This window comes from Copadichromis virginalis, linkage group LG7, assembly GCF_057382275.1.
Source record: "Copadichromis virginalis isolate Kocher_CV1m ecotype Utaka linkage group LG7, C_Virginalis_male_GT1.1, whole genome shotgun sequence".
Taxonomy (NCBI): Eukaryota; Metazoa; Chordata; class Actinopteri; order Cichliformes; family Cichlidae; genus Copadichromis; species Copadichromis virginalis.
Genome location: NC_140624.1, coordinates 40,304,060 through 40,318,591, shown reverse-complemented (window position 1 = coordinate 40,318,591; position 14,532 = coordinate 40,304,060). Strand labels below are relative to the sequence as shown.

Sequence of the window (14,532 nt, the reverse complement as noted above, 5' to 3'; positions counted from 1 at the left end):
ATTTTAGGCACCAGCAAGCAACGAGTGCATATAGTGCATTGGAGCTTGCTCTTTATATTACGTTTCTTGGCCATTTTGCTGGTAGCATTTTGTAGCATCGGCGTTTGAATTTCATGTGCGATCGTCCAGTCTGTACCGGGGACACAAGCAATGAGTTTTAGGATGAGTTGATATGCAGTATTGACTGTGGAGTGTGTTTGTTTGAAGAGGAATCCACAGACCTTTGGGCCTTGTGGTTGATAACTGCAGGCCTAACTCATGCATGAAAAGTGACTGTGTAAATAACTGCCACCAGCCACGTGAAGTGCTGCTCGGCACCATCTGTTCAAGTTGTAGACCAGTGGCTGTCCGCGGCGGCCTTGTTAGAGGAGATAAGATGGAAACTGATGACTGTAAATAATAAAGACCTGTGAGGTGATGGAGTGTAATCCAATCCAATTTTTTTTATAAAGCACTTTAAAATACCCAGCACAAGACCAAAGTGCTGTACAGAAAATAAGTTAAAAACAATAGTGTAAAAAAAAAAACTATGCTTGTGGCTTTGCTGTGATTTATTTCCCAGCACTAGTACTCTGCAGTAACTCTGACTTTAAGAAGTCAGATCTGACCTAACCAACTCTTTCACCCCATCTCTCGACTAGAGTATCTAACTGAGCTACGCGAGTATGGTACAGTCTATGCCAGTTGGGCGGGGTCAGAGGAGGAGCTGCAGCGCCCTCTGGAGGGCGTGGCTGGCTGTGTGACGACGTGCTGCGGCGCGCTGGAGGACATGAGCGAGAACATGGGCCAGGACTTTCTACCCGTGCTCAGAGAATACATTCTCTACATCGAATCAATGAAGGTAGGGAGTTGGTGGCACTAAAAACGTGTAACGTCTGCTTGATGTGTCAAGAAAAGGGAACAAAATAAAGTGTTCTAATTTCTGCTAATTAGTCCCCGGGTGTAGGTTAAACAAAAATTTAGCGTTAACTGTTTAGAATTTTTTGGACATTTTATACTAACTCATAGTAATTAATTGGCTGATGATAACATTCATGGTCAGATGAGGCCTGTTCTCTTGTTATTTCATGACAGATAAAAGATCAACATGAAGTCCAAAGAGATATGCAAGTGAAAAAAGCTATTGTTAGGCTGAAAAGACAAAGCGAGAGAGTTGCTTAACTTGCTTGAAAAGAATGAAAGCCCTGGCAAGCTCATCAAAACCAAAAGACCCGAAAGAGCACAGAAAACAACTGAAGTCGATGATGACAGAATTATTTCCATGGCCAAGAAAACCTCCCTTCACAACATCTAACTAAGCCAAGAACACTCTTGAGATGGTGCGTACATCATTGTCAAGGTCTAAAATCAAGAGATGCCTTCATGAGTGTAAATAAAGAGGGTTTACAACAAGACGCAAACCACTGGTTACACTCTGGAGCACGAGGACCAGATTAGTATTGGCCAAAAAACTTCTTTGCATAGATGAACCGTTTACCAGAATGATGGGATGATGGGAAGTGAAACAAAAACAGCTCCTGACCTGGAGCATACAACATCATCTGTTATGGCTGCCTGTGAAACCAGGGCACTAATGTGTATTGATGCTGCTGATAGACGAGCAGGGTGAATTGGGAGTCATACAGGGCCGTACACTCAGCAAAATGGGGCAGAACTGATCAGACAGTGTTTAACAGTACAAATGGATAATGACGCAAAGCAAAACAACCAGGGGGTTTCTCAAGGCAAAGAAAGGGAATGTTTTTAAAAGTCAACCTGATGTCACTCCAGAGCGTGCTTTTCAGTTACTGAAGGCAAAAAACCCACTGAAGGATAAAATAAAGGCCTGGAAGGGAAACACAGCTTTTTGTGATGTCCATAGGTTCTACACTTTGGGTGGTCATTGACTGCAAAAGGGTTTCATGACAATCCTCATAAAATGATGTTAGCTTGTCCAGTTAGTTTTGAGCCTGTGGAGATGTGGGGTCTGTGTATAAACATAGCAATATTCCTCAACAGTTATTTTGTTAAACCAGAATTAAAGCAGAACATCTGCACTTCAACCACATCTCGACTGTGCAGGCAGAGAGAGGCAAAACTACAAAAACCGTGTCATTGTCTCAAACCTAGTGACAAAAAGAAGCAAACTTATGTGAAATTAAAATATTTTTGCCTGTTTCTTTCCAAACTAAAATGAAAAAAAGATGTCTGGTTTGCTGAGCTAAAATTAGCAGAGGAAAGTTCTACTGAAGTTTTCCACTGTAAACACATTTATAGGTTTTGGATGGAAAAGAGTGGAAACGGCAGTTCTGCTCGGTTCGCAGGCACAAGCTTAAAAATGTGTAATGTTTAACCGTGGATTAGTTTCATTTATTTATAGCGGAGAACATAAGGAAGATACGCGGGGGCAGAAATTTACCCAGAACAGCATAAAGTGCGAGTCCTTCTGCCTGCACACAGTCGAGCAGCGACTGCTTTCATCACCTTTGAACCTGAATAGAGGAAGTATGGTGTGAGATTCTGCATGTGTCATGTCCTGTCCTCGCCAAGCTCCTGATTCAGCATCTCTGTCTCAGTTTAACAGTTTGCACATGTTGTCTTTCTTATAAAATACTTCGGACAGTGTCACATTAAGGGTGCAAAATAAAACGTATGACCTTCTCTGTCTGTTTACAGAATGTTTTAAGGAAGCGAGACCAGAGCCAAGCGGAGTACGAAGGCCGTCTAGAAGCAGCCGTATTGCGCAAACAAGAGGACAGAACGCCCGTGAGCCTTCCCCTTCCTTTCATCTGAATCTGCCGTTTCTGCATTTGTCACTTCTGGGAGCGTCTTTACTTTTCACTGGCATTCTTAGAATTGAAAACTTAATAAATTACAAGTTAAGAGATCATTCTTCAGGTGACCAGGTTAGATTTGTCGGATGTTAAATAAAGTTGTTCATTTTTATCTTTTGCCCATACAAACATCACAGGATTTAATACACACCCCATCCCCACCAACGCTCCTGCACCGCTCGAGCGGCGATGTTGTTTGTGATTCTTGTCCTGTAAATTAGTCCTGTATTATGTCCCCTATGGCTCCTGTAGCTGATGTTGTTTGTGTTATACCAGATACCAGCGGAGGTAGAGAAATGCCAGGACAAAATGGAGTGTTTCAACGCTGACCTGAAGGCAGACTGGGAGCGCTGGCAGAGCAACAAGAGACAAGACTTCAAGCAGCTTCTCACCGGCATGGCCGACAAAAACGTCACCCATTATGAAAAGGTACGCCTGTGTAATTTCTGTAAAAACACTCCAGCTTTTAGCCTCAGGCAGCACACGAGCTGTTCTTAAAGGTCACCGGAGACACTCCCACTGATACCAGTGTTTCCAGTTTTATAGTGGCATAAAGACTGAAAACAGTGGAGCAGTTAGGGAGACGCTAAATGATGTGCAGCCGTCAGGGGGGGGGGGAGGGTCAACAGATGACAAGAAGACAAACACTAACCTCTCTCCAAAGTGATCCCATCTATTCATGCGTACAGAGTCTGCACTTAATTTAAGATATAAAAAACAGGTTCATTTTTTCAGTTTCTTATTATTTGAGTTTAAAAAAAAGTTTATGTAGACTAGAGAAATATTATTTAATGATGCGAGCACAACTCAGTATTACTATAAATGAACTTTAACTGTTGGTCGCCGTCGTTGCACTGATTACGCACAACTCTCACCTTGTTTTTGGTTTTCTCTACGTGGAAAACGCACATGCTTAGGATGAGCAGGCGTGCAGTCAGTCCACATAATTACCTCCTGTCCCGTTTTCTTGACTACAACTGTAGGATGTCATGAGGCCTAGGAAAGGTGTGAAAGACTTGCTAACAATATAATGATCTCAAGAAGACGGACTACAAATTCTCATCTTGTTTCTTTCATGTGCTTTAATTACAAAGGTTGTTTATTTGTTCTTCTCATGATCTTGTGTATGTTTATTTTTCAATGCATAAAAATAACAAACAGTATTTAGTTTGTTAGCCTTATCCTCCCTGAAATTTCTCTGAAACTGTTCAAGCGCATTCGCTCATTAGCCCGTAGAGACTGTTTTGTACTCATGTGTGAGTGCTAGAGCCATCTGACTTTTTTTTATTATCTGGTAGATCCTCAGCAGCCTCTGTGGCAGATGTGTGGAATCACTGTACAGATTTCTGAGCTCTCACTGTGAAAACATGACTTTTACAAACATAAATCTTTCAGAGCAGCCTCAGAACTCACCTAAATAATTCCAATCTTTCCCTTTTACCTCATTCTTTCCCCACGTCGGCCGACTCTTCGTCCTTCTCCGCCCTGCGCAGTGCCAGGCAGCGTGGGAGTCGCTCATAACTCTCCTCCAGGACAAACAGACTGAAGACAAAACGAGTGAGACGAACTGAAACATCTCTCTATCTCTTTCTCTCCGTCTCTCCACACACACTCTCTCGTTCATGCCACGGAAAAAGACCAACAGGGCAGCAGGTTTACCTGCTGGACTCGGGGCCCCTGTTCTCCTGTGAGATGATTGTATGAGGGGAGTCGTCTCCCTCTAAGATTTTGGTCCGCTAAGGAGGAAACATACGGTGCATTCGAGGACAGCTAGGAAAAGAGGAGAAACCTACTATGTATAGTTTTTGTTTCTTTTTTGACTTTTTCTACTTTATATTTCGAGTTAACAGTCGGTTGCCAACGCTGCTTTGTATTTATTTAACCGCAGTCTCTTACTCAACGCTCTCCCATTTTCATACTGAGAAAACTGTTCATGAAGGTGTTGCTGCTGTGTGGGTCTATGAAGTATCTTAGGTTTGTTTCAGATGTGTTCAAAACATCCTCAAGATGTTTTTTTTTTTTTCTTTGTCCTGCCAGGTTGTAAAAGCCTCTGGGAAATACGACAGTGAATGAACAGGAATTTACTCTCTTGTACTCAAAGCACCACACCTGTTGTTTTTTGTTGTTTTTTACTCTATACTTTTACCAAAGGTCACAAACTTCACCCCTGTCGTTCCTGCACCTGTTATTAAAAATAACCCACAAAAATCAGGTGGTATGTGAAAAATGTTCAAGTGGGACCTCTGCGTGTTTTCCCTAAGGGACACTTTAGTATGTCTTGGTTTTTGTTTTTGTTTTTTGCTACAAACCCTCACAGATAAATGGAGATAAACAGTGTTCAGCGATGACGATGAAGGTGCCTACAGAAGAAAACAAGGTCTTGCCATCTATAAATCACCATTTTGGGCTATAATCTCTGGTCTCACTAACTCAAACTTATGAGAAAATAACTTGAAATTTTGAGATTATAACTCAGATTTTTAAGTTACAGGTAGCAAAAAGTTTTTTGTTTTTTTTTTTTTGTTTGTTTTTTTAAGTGATGGCAACAAGCTTCTATGGGCGTCTGAGCTGAACGCTGAGGTTTGTCTGAGAGGTCACTTTGTGGAAGGTGGAGTTTTTAAGAGAACAGCGGCTCCACCTTGTGGCCAAGCTGTTAATAGTTTTCTCCCATGCTTTTGAAATGAGGGGGAAGTGAAGAAGTGAGCTACCTCTTTTGGCTTCTCTTGATATCGTCTTTCTCTCACCATTCCCATTTATACCCTTCCTCTTCTTCTTTAAGCAAAGACTTACCTCAGTTGGTGACGTTAATGGTGCATTTGGTTCATAATAATAAGGTAAAGGCTCCAGTGGTAAGAAGACGTAAATGTTTTACCATTGGATTTTTTTTTTTTTAAATTAACTTATTATTATTTCCTTGCCTAAGTGATAAAACCCTGCACTGAAGCATGCATAACCATCCCTAAGAAAGCCATGAATCCTGAATATAAGGTGTCAGTGTGTTCATGCTGCTGGCTTACAGAGGAACTAAAACCTCTGGGGCTAGTGGAAAAATCCCTGCTGTGTCATGTTAAGAGTGAGACATTGCAAAAAACAAACAAACAAAAAACGACACCCTGAGCGATGCAACACATTACTTTAAATTCTTAAATTGCCTGTTTTAACCAAACGGGCTGAGACTGAGGTACTGAACAGCATGGAAACCCTCTGCGGTGCAGCTCTGTTAGCAATCTGCTCAGCTGTGACTCATGGGATAATGAGGTGGAGCCCTGTATGTGAGGCACACTTTTTGCATCACACTCCTTTATTATTTTCCAACTCCTGAATGGGAAAAATCCCCTCACTGCAATCATAATATTTAAAACTTTCTGATTTACTGCCAACACAGGAAAGCTTATTCTGCTTTCCTTTTACTCTGAAAGTAGCTAAAACCTGACCAATGACGCCCAGGCAGACTCAGTCATGTGACATTTCCACAGTCACCACGTTTTGTCCTCCTGTTGGTTAAGAGTTTCTCCTTCACTGACAGGATTTCCAGACTAGAGCTGCTTTCAGATTTTGTTACAATCAAGTAAAGTAGCCGTCACATTACTGAGCCTGCGCCTCCATGCAACCAAATGCAAGCGCTGCAGCATCCTGACGAGGCGTCTGCAGCTGCCAGTGAACTGGGTTTATTTTGTTCTCTCTCTTTTTTTATTGTCCTTATCTACTTTTGCCTTTCACATTTTACCCTTAAGCTTTAAAAGAGTGAAGCAGCTACTCTGTAACTAGTAGAAGTCAACAATGTGAATAAAAAGTATCTTTATGGACGGAGGCAGCTGCAGGGGAGCGGCCTATGGATGCACCAGGGCTAAAAGGGAAAATCCAAAGATTTACTACGATCATTTTTGCCCATACTGTTGTCCTATAATAACTCCATTGCATTTGAATAGCTCAAACCTTAGAGTTTGACTGTAAAGTTCTAGTAGTAGTCCACTAGTAGTGCTATTGAGCAGTATTTGTAGCTGCTCCCACATTGATTGTACTCATACAAACACATCAGGTGCCAGCTTTTATCAATTAAAGGGATCATACATCTGTTTATACTAAAGAAAACCCCAGATCGGTTTAAAAACATTAAATGTTTGCTTGTAGCTAAAACTCACTGAACCCTGAGTGCAGTTTGAGAAGTAACTGGATGAAATGTAGCATAAATATTACAAAAAAAACTAAAACAAATAAATATAATAAAGCTTGAAAAACACATTTCCTGTTCTGTTTAAGGTATAACATTGGTATCTGCTGAGGATTGTGAGTTGTTGTTGTTACTTGATTTCTTATCATTAGGCACTGGTGCATCTGTAGAGCATCGCTTTGGTGTAAATGAAGTAATTGACATGTGAGACACACATTTATGAAACTGGAGGGCATCTTTGGGATTTATATGAGTGCATAAAGATTTAAAAGGGATTAGAGATGTGCACGAACAGTGTAAACCTGCCACAACCAAAACAGATTTACTTTTGATGCACATTAAACCTCCAACAATAGCTCTGTTTAGTGTGATCAATGTTCTCTATTAGCCAGTGCCCTAGTATTATTATTATTATTATTATTATTATTATTATTATTATTATTATTATTATTATACTACATGTGCCTGCTGAATTGTTTTGCACTAAATATGTAGCTCAAGGCCCTGGCAGAAACTTCTGCTGGGGAAAAAAATTGTTTTTCTTTCTAATTTAATTTGCTGAAAAATTGAAAACAAACTGGTCTAAAGTCAGTTGAGACACATTCAAAAAATGCTGTATATGAAGCTGATTCAGGTTAAATCCTTCAAACAGGGACGTCTGTTATGAGCCTGTTGGAGGGGAGAGTTTTCATTCAAATATTTCCAGGCCAAACATCCTCCACCCCCAATGCCTCACTCTTCCTCTCATCGTCCCGGCAGCGTGGATTCGCACATGAAGATAAGATCTGATTTTCAGCACATGATTAATAAAAGCAACCAAGTCAGTCTAAACCTCAGATCACTTTTTTGTCTGTTATGGTTTTGTTTTTTTTTTAAAACCTCTGTTCCTCCTCATTGTGTGCTGTTTACGTTCAGAGCCCTTATTGTACATTTGGATGTTAATAACAATTTTGTTGTAATTATAAATAAGCTTGTACATTGATGTTGTTTTTGATGCAATTTATCTTTAACACAAATTGGGGTTTTTCTGATATATTGGACCAATAATAAAAAGAATGAATGCATTTGATATTTTTCTGCTTCTGTAACTTTTCGTGTGTGTGTGTGTGTGTGTGTGTGTGTGTGTATTTATTTATGGTGCAACGATATTCGTATCGATATTGAACCGTTCGATACAGTGCTTTCGGTTCGGTACGCATATGTATGAACAATACAAAATTTGTAATTTATTTTATCAACTTTCCTTCTGACGATGCTGTCTGTGTTGAGCGCTCAGTGGATCTGCGTTCAACTACTCCGCCTAGGCTCGACAGTGCAGCCTAGGCGGAGTAGTCGAACGCAGATTCACTGAGCGCTCAACACAGACAGCATCAGAAGGAAGAGCGCAGGGCAAGCTAGCGAGACAGAAGTTAAGCTCTACTTACAACATGGACCTCCCCCACCCTCATTCAGATCTGGCGTTTGGAATTATTTTGGTTTTCATGTGACGTATGACCCTGAAGGTAAGCGAGTCATGGACTAAAGTAAAACAGTATGTTGGATGTGCCATGCAATGCTCAATTACATGGGTGGGAGCTAGTGTGTTAGCGCAGTTAGCTCGTTAACGTGTTGGCTGTCTAGCCCCATGCACGGGGCGATCAGCGGTAGCTCGTTAACGGAGATTTGCCCTGTTGTGGCGTTAAGGTCATTTCAACGAGATTAACCTGAAAGCACTAGTGGGAACACAACGAATATGACTGCACATTTACACCGACATCATCCTAGTGCAAAGACAAAAACAACAAGCATGCATGCTACAAACTTTAGCCGAGTCATTTAGACAGCTGTTAGCACATGATTCTCCTTATGCTGCTGAGAATATAGCCCAGAAGAAGCGGATAGTATAGCTTTTATTTTGGAAAGAGCCATCTCTCTGTAATAAACTCTCTTTTCCAAAGATGAGTGATTCCTCAATCAGATACAGGGCTCGCAATATCGCTAGCCCGACGTCCTGGAGCTAGCGATTTTTCCAGTCGGGCTACCAAAATCTATCTCTTCCCTGCCCGTCGGGCTATTGTAGGAAGGAAAATATATGTCAATGCTTTTGCATTCTTTCGGAAATGTAGCTGGGTAATTATGTCATTGGCATCAGTGAGCCACTGTCAATATGTGACATATTGAAGTCACGTTTGAATTTGCGCTTGTTTTTTTGCTTTCACTTTGCAATCATGTGAACTGTGTATAGAGAGAGATGGCACTGATCTGTGAGTGATGATAATTTGCGCACCAATTCCTCTGACATCGTCTTATTAATCGTTAGCTTACTATGCAAACATGACAAGTGAAATCTCCCGCAGCTTAAACATGTGAGAGGTTGATCGCGCAGAGAATCGCTGAGCTTATGTGAGTTCGTGTGTAAAAGCAGCAGGATTTATATTTGACTACGATGACCTGGATGACTGAGAACCTTCACAGACAGATATATATTTTAGTTCTGCTGAGCCAAATAAGACAGGTCAGGGTGAAGAAGTGACAGCCAAAGAAAAGCTTACCACAAAACAGAGAAGTTATGACAAATCAGACTATAAGGCAAAAAGAAAGTGCAGCTTTATGGTTTCATGGACAAAAGAATTTCTGTGGCTGCAATATGACAAGCTAAATAACCAGGGCTGCACATAAGTGGTCCGCAGGTGCGCATTCGCTGTCAAAATAAAAAACACGCACAAGGGTTCGGGTTAAATTTAAAAACTGTACTTTTGAGTTAAAATATATATTTATAATTTTAATAAATGACAAATTAAAAAGGCATGAACATTTTTTTTGTATCGAAAAAATATCGAACCGTGACACCAAAGTATCGAACCGAACCGAACCGTGAATTTTGTGTATCGTTGCACCCCTAATATATATATATATATATATATATATATATATGTGTGTGTATATAGTCATCAAAAAACTAAATATACTGCAGTTATGCTCTGGATGAAGAGGTTTAGAAAGGATTGAATATTTAAATATTCTTTCATACAGACAATTTAAAAACATCACAACAAGCCTTAATAATGTTTATTTAACAAAAAGATTTTTAGTGTCATTGCAGCTCGAACACCAACATAAGTTGCTCTTTATGTTTAATAATTTCATTTAAACTACAGCAGAAGCCCCCTTTTATGTACCGTCAACAAATAAAAGTGCAATAATGTGCAAATGCAAAATAACTATTACAAAAAAACCTTCATTTGGTTTCCTTCAATCAGTACTATAAGCACTACTTCAGCTATACAAACATGTCTACTAATAACTAAAATATGGCTTTAAATTTCTACATAAATTCATACACAGAACTGTACCAGTACCTTCAGACTTAGACAGATGAACATAAAGCACAATCAAATGAATTAGTGGGTCAATATGTAAGGATAATAAAAATATATAAAAGCAAACAAAAAGTTATGTCAAAAAAGATCCCTTAGACTGCCAGTAGTCGGTGTGCGAGAACGTCAAATGACACCAAACCTAAAGCTTTTCCTAAAATATGTGTTGTGAGCAGCTGACCGATGGTGATGATACACGGAGTCATGAGCGGGGGAGAATCCAGCAGTTTTTTCCCATCCACAGAACACTTGTCCACGCACTTGTGATCGTTTGCTAACGTTGCGCTGAATGTTTCAGGCACAACACATTTTTCCTTTTGTTTCCTTACGAACTGCGTCAGTAGGATTAATCTGTCAAATACGCAGCATTAGCTTCCTGTGAAACTTATTTCTTTGTGTTTCTGGCAGCAAAGAAATTAAGAGGTGACTGTTTTGTTAATAATTGGTTTGCCACTGGGCGCAGACAGGTGGTAAAATATTTGATATTTAAAAAATCAATAATATCCTCTGAGCAGCAAAAATTGGTTCAATCTAAAGAAAACTGGGCAATGTTTTGCTATGGTTTACAGATTGAACGTCGTGTTTCAGTCTTATAATGTGCAACAGTGCGCATCAGACTTATGGAGTATGTTTTTCTTTCAACTTTTTTGGGCTTGTTGCCCAATCTGTAGTGGCGTCTATGCAAGCCCTGCTGATTTAAAAAGCAGTGCATGCAATTAGTCCGTTGCCACTGATGTAATGCTTAGCTATTATATCAGGGAGCTTAATACAACACTGTTTAAAAAAAAAAAAAGAGAGAGAGAAAAAGTTTGGTATGTTTGGTATTGGGGCTGAAAGCTCGTTTCCGCCACTGAAAAAAAAAAAACCCTGATTGGCAGAGCTCATTCGATGTTTCGTTATCTCAAAATTTTGACGTAATAACTGTATTTTTTATTTTGTAGACCAAAATTTTGGAGATAGTAACTCTAATTTTCCATTTGTGGATGCCAGAAACTGTTTTTGACAGAGACGAGCTTCCGTAAAACGCAGCGTAGGCTTGCAGCAGGTTTAAGTCACACCTCAGAAACAGTGGCCTCTAGAGGAGTTAAGGTGATGTGAACAGGACACAGATGTAAACAGTACAAAAAGATGGGCGTGCCTTCTGCGTCTGATGAAATCTGTATTGTCGTTTCGTGGCCAGCAGGGGGCTGGCCATTAAACTCATGTCTGAGAAAAAATATAGATGGCATTGCAGGGTTAGGGCTTGTACAGATGATGTAAGAAAATGTCGCTAGTTTCAGATTTCATAAATGATCCTCTTTATTAGACTCAGTCAGAAGCTGTTAGCCAATGACTGTGCGGTTTCTCGAGCCTCGAGGCTTCACCTTGAGACATCACAGTGGCCATGTCCACCGTTTACACCGTCTGTGACTCAAACTGGATTCACTTCATGTAGCTTTGACCTAAACCCAAACTGCAGCTAAGCTGGCATCAGAGCAGCACTCTCATTAAGTTTGTGCACATTACTGTGCAAGTACAGTAACAACTGCAAAGTCTTTAAATATGGAAACAGTAACAGCCAAAAAAAACCCCCTGATTTTATAACCACACTTCCACTTCTAGCTTCTAGTTTACGGATCTACAAAAACAGTAGGCAGTTAAGTAAAAACAGGTGAATTCATAACAGAGATCAACTTGTGTCAAACTTTCTGTTCCTGTAACAGCCTGAGAGGACTCCAGGATACAAAACTCCTAACGAAGTTGTTTAAAACATGACCCATGGCTGAAAACTGCGTGTGAGTAACAGTTTGCTGACAGAAGCAGCCAACGCAGTCCGTGACAAATCCTAAACTATGTGGAAATCACCGTGGCAGCTTCTGTCTTTGTGAGGCAGATGTCTATTTGAGATGTAGATGTAAAAATACTGTTTGCCCTCTTTTATAACTGAGGAACACCACAGGAAGTAGTTTCAAGTCTCAGTTCCCTTCTGCCTTGCACCAATGCTCACTCGCTGCTGCTGCTGGTGATGATGTTACTGGTTCGGCCGCTCTAAATCTTCTCATACTGCCACCTCTGAGGTGATCTGCAGCCGATGATACTGGAGGGAGTAGACAGAGGAGATGAGACAATGAGACTCTGAAAGGCGGGCACGTTAGTCTGAAGTGATGGGCACACATACCTGATGGGTGTCATTCCCAGTACTGTGAAAATACTGGCTAGTGTGAACACAAAGCCTGGGAACCAGTCCAGGGTTCCCTGATAGATCTTGGTGAAAGCGGGAATGTACGCCAGGCTGGCAAACTTCAGAGCGAGTTGCAGGAAGGTGAGGGTCATGCCTGAGGAGAAGGGGATGGAAGACAAAGGGAATGAAGAGAGAAGAGCTTGCTGTTTGTTTAATCTATACAAGATATTGCTGGTGTGTGTGTGTGTGTGTGTGTGTGTGTTTGCATTTCTGACGTTTCAAGCAGATGACGGGAGAAAAAGCCCTGGCAGTAAATTGATCTGATCCTGTAATCACCTGGAAACTGTGTGTTCATGTGTGACAGAGAGGGAGGACGCCTTCTCTGGCTAGTTGCAGAGCAGGCTCTTATAATATGCAGGTCATTGTTTATCGTGAAGCAGCCTTAAAGGGATCACATGGAGGACTTGCTTATGCACAGATCCTCTCACATGCATCCAAAACTCCCTCAAACTCAGTGCACGCACACTGAAACACAAGACTTAAAATGGTGGCAGCTTTATTAAGGCTTAAATATCACAAGACTCCAAGGCAACCACATTTCAAAATAAAATTAAAATGTCTTCAGTTTTACAGGGAAGATTATGTTTAACCTAAAAACTCCAACTGCTTTCGGCACACGGGTCTTCATCAGGGAGTAAAACAGAGTCAATGAATCGTTTCTAGTGGCATTCCAACAATCGGGCCCTTTCACCTGAGGTCTTCCTTTATTAAGATGTTTAAAAAATATAATAAAACCTCACAGTATAATACTATTGAAGGAGAGCACTTCGCAATCAAGCTGCACTTGTGGTTCCAAGATTTACTAAAAGTAAAATGGGAGGCAGAGCCCTCAGCTATCAGGCCCCTCTCCTGTGGAAACAGCTCCCAGTTTGGCTTCAGGGGAGTATAGTTTTAAAATTAGGCTTTAAACCTTCTTTTGTTTATGTTTTGAAAAAGCTTATAGTTAGAGCTGGATCCGCTTTAGTGATGCTGCTATAAGCTCAGACTGCTGCGAGGCTTCACAAAACAATCCTTCTATTCTCCACTAATTGAGGAATAATGCTCCCATCCCTCAACCGGTCATGGCAGATGGCTGCCCCTCCCCGAGTCTCTTCCTGTTAAAAGGCAGTTCTTCCTTACCACTCTCACCAAGTGCTTCCTTGTGGAGGATCATGTGACTATGTGCTAAATTTTAAAAAAGAAAGAAAAGAAACCGTGTCTGACAGCTATACGGGAAATTCTGCGATTACATAATGACTGAATAATAAATGAAGTCCTCAGCGTTGTGCCACCTGCGTGCACATCTGAATCCTATAAAGCAGTAAAAAAAACCAAACAGCTGGAACAAGAAACAGCTCCTGCTAACGTCTGGCTTATAAAATCTTCTTGCTTATGCTGAAAAGTGTAAAAATGTGACAGCTAATACTAAACAAGCTTAAATCATACATGGTCTTTTCATTAATTAGTAAGTTGTTTGGGCCTCGCTCTTTCATGGGGCAGTGTAATCCATGTGACATGAACTTTAATGCGTCAGAGTTGACAAACCTGTTTAAGAGTCATATAACGACAATGCTTTGCTGACACAGTATTTTCTCACCAGCATTAAAAATAAACAGGACTGGTGAGTCTTTTTCCCCCTCTAACGTATCAATGACCTTCAGACAGCAAACACAACTCGCAGGAAAAGTCATGTTGTCGTTGCTTTAATGCAACCACAGATCACTCCAGCCTACTCTCAACCCGCTCTGCTCCTCGAACTCTGAAGCCATCGTTGATTTTTTATGCTGCAGTCAGTAAATATGTGTCGAGTTTATTATGAATGACCACACTGGGTTTTCATCCATTGTGTTCAGGCACCAATATTATACATTCATTCATGTGCTCAAATGACAGCCTCCAATATTCTCACTTTTTTAAGATGAAATACAAAGTGTGTGTTAAGTGCTCAAAAATCTTTCCTGCGTACTCACCACATGAAGAAGCTGGGACCTG

At 40.7% G+C, this 14,532-nt stretch overlaps 2 protein-coding genes across 6 annotated transcripts in view; one reads left to right on the top strand and one right to left on the bottom strand.

The window, feature by feature from the left end:
• Positions 1-14,532, top strand: part of snx30 (sorting nexin family member 30) — a 28,389-nt gene that overhangs the window by 7,154 nt on the left and 6,703 nt on the right. The window contains exons 6-10 of one of the 5 annotated variants that reach the window (XM_085463351.1): positions 642-841; positions 2,656-2,745; positions 3,090-3,242; positions 4,307-4,370; positions 7,637-8,053. In XM_085463351.1, the coding sequence (XP_085319477.1) occupies positions 642-841; positions 2,656-2,745; positions 3,090-3,242; positions 4,307-4,370; positions 7,637-7,773 (644 nt within the window). In that variant the 3' untranslated portion in view covers positions 7,774-8,053. Of the gene's footprint in view, positions 1-641; positions 842-2,655; positions 2,746-3,089; positions 3,243-4,306; positions 4,371-4,850; positions 6,625-7,636; positions 8,054-14,532 lie in introns of those variants that run through there. The other 4 variants (XM_085463352.1, XM_085463353.1, XM_085463355.1 and 1 more) reach the window with 4 other exon arrangements.
• The window catches only part of slc46a2 (solute carrier family 46 member 2), a 14,734-nt gene continuing 10,219 nt past the window's right edge, over positions 10,018-14,532 (bottom strand). The window contains exons 5-7 of the mRNA XM_085463356.1: positions 14,511-14,532; positions 12,499-12,655; positions 10,018-12,417 (exon numbers count right to left, since the gene is read on the bottom strand). The exon at positions 14,511-14,532 is cut by the window's right edge and continues 62 nt beyond it. Coding sequence (XP_085319482.1) covers positions 12,369-12,417; positions 12,499-12,655; positions 14,511-14,532 — 228 coding nt within the window. The 3' untranslated portion in view covers positions 10,018-12,368. The remainder of the gene's footprint in view (positions 12,418-12,498; positions 12,656-14,510) is intronic.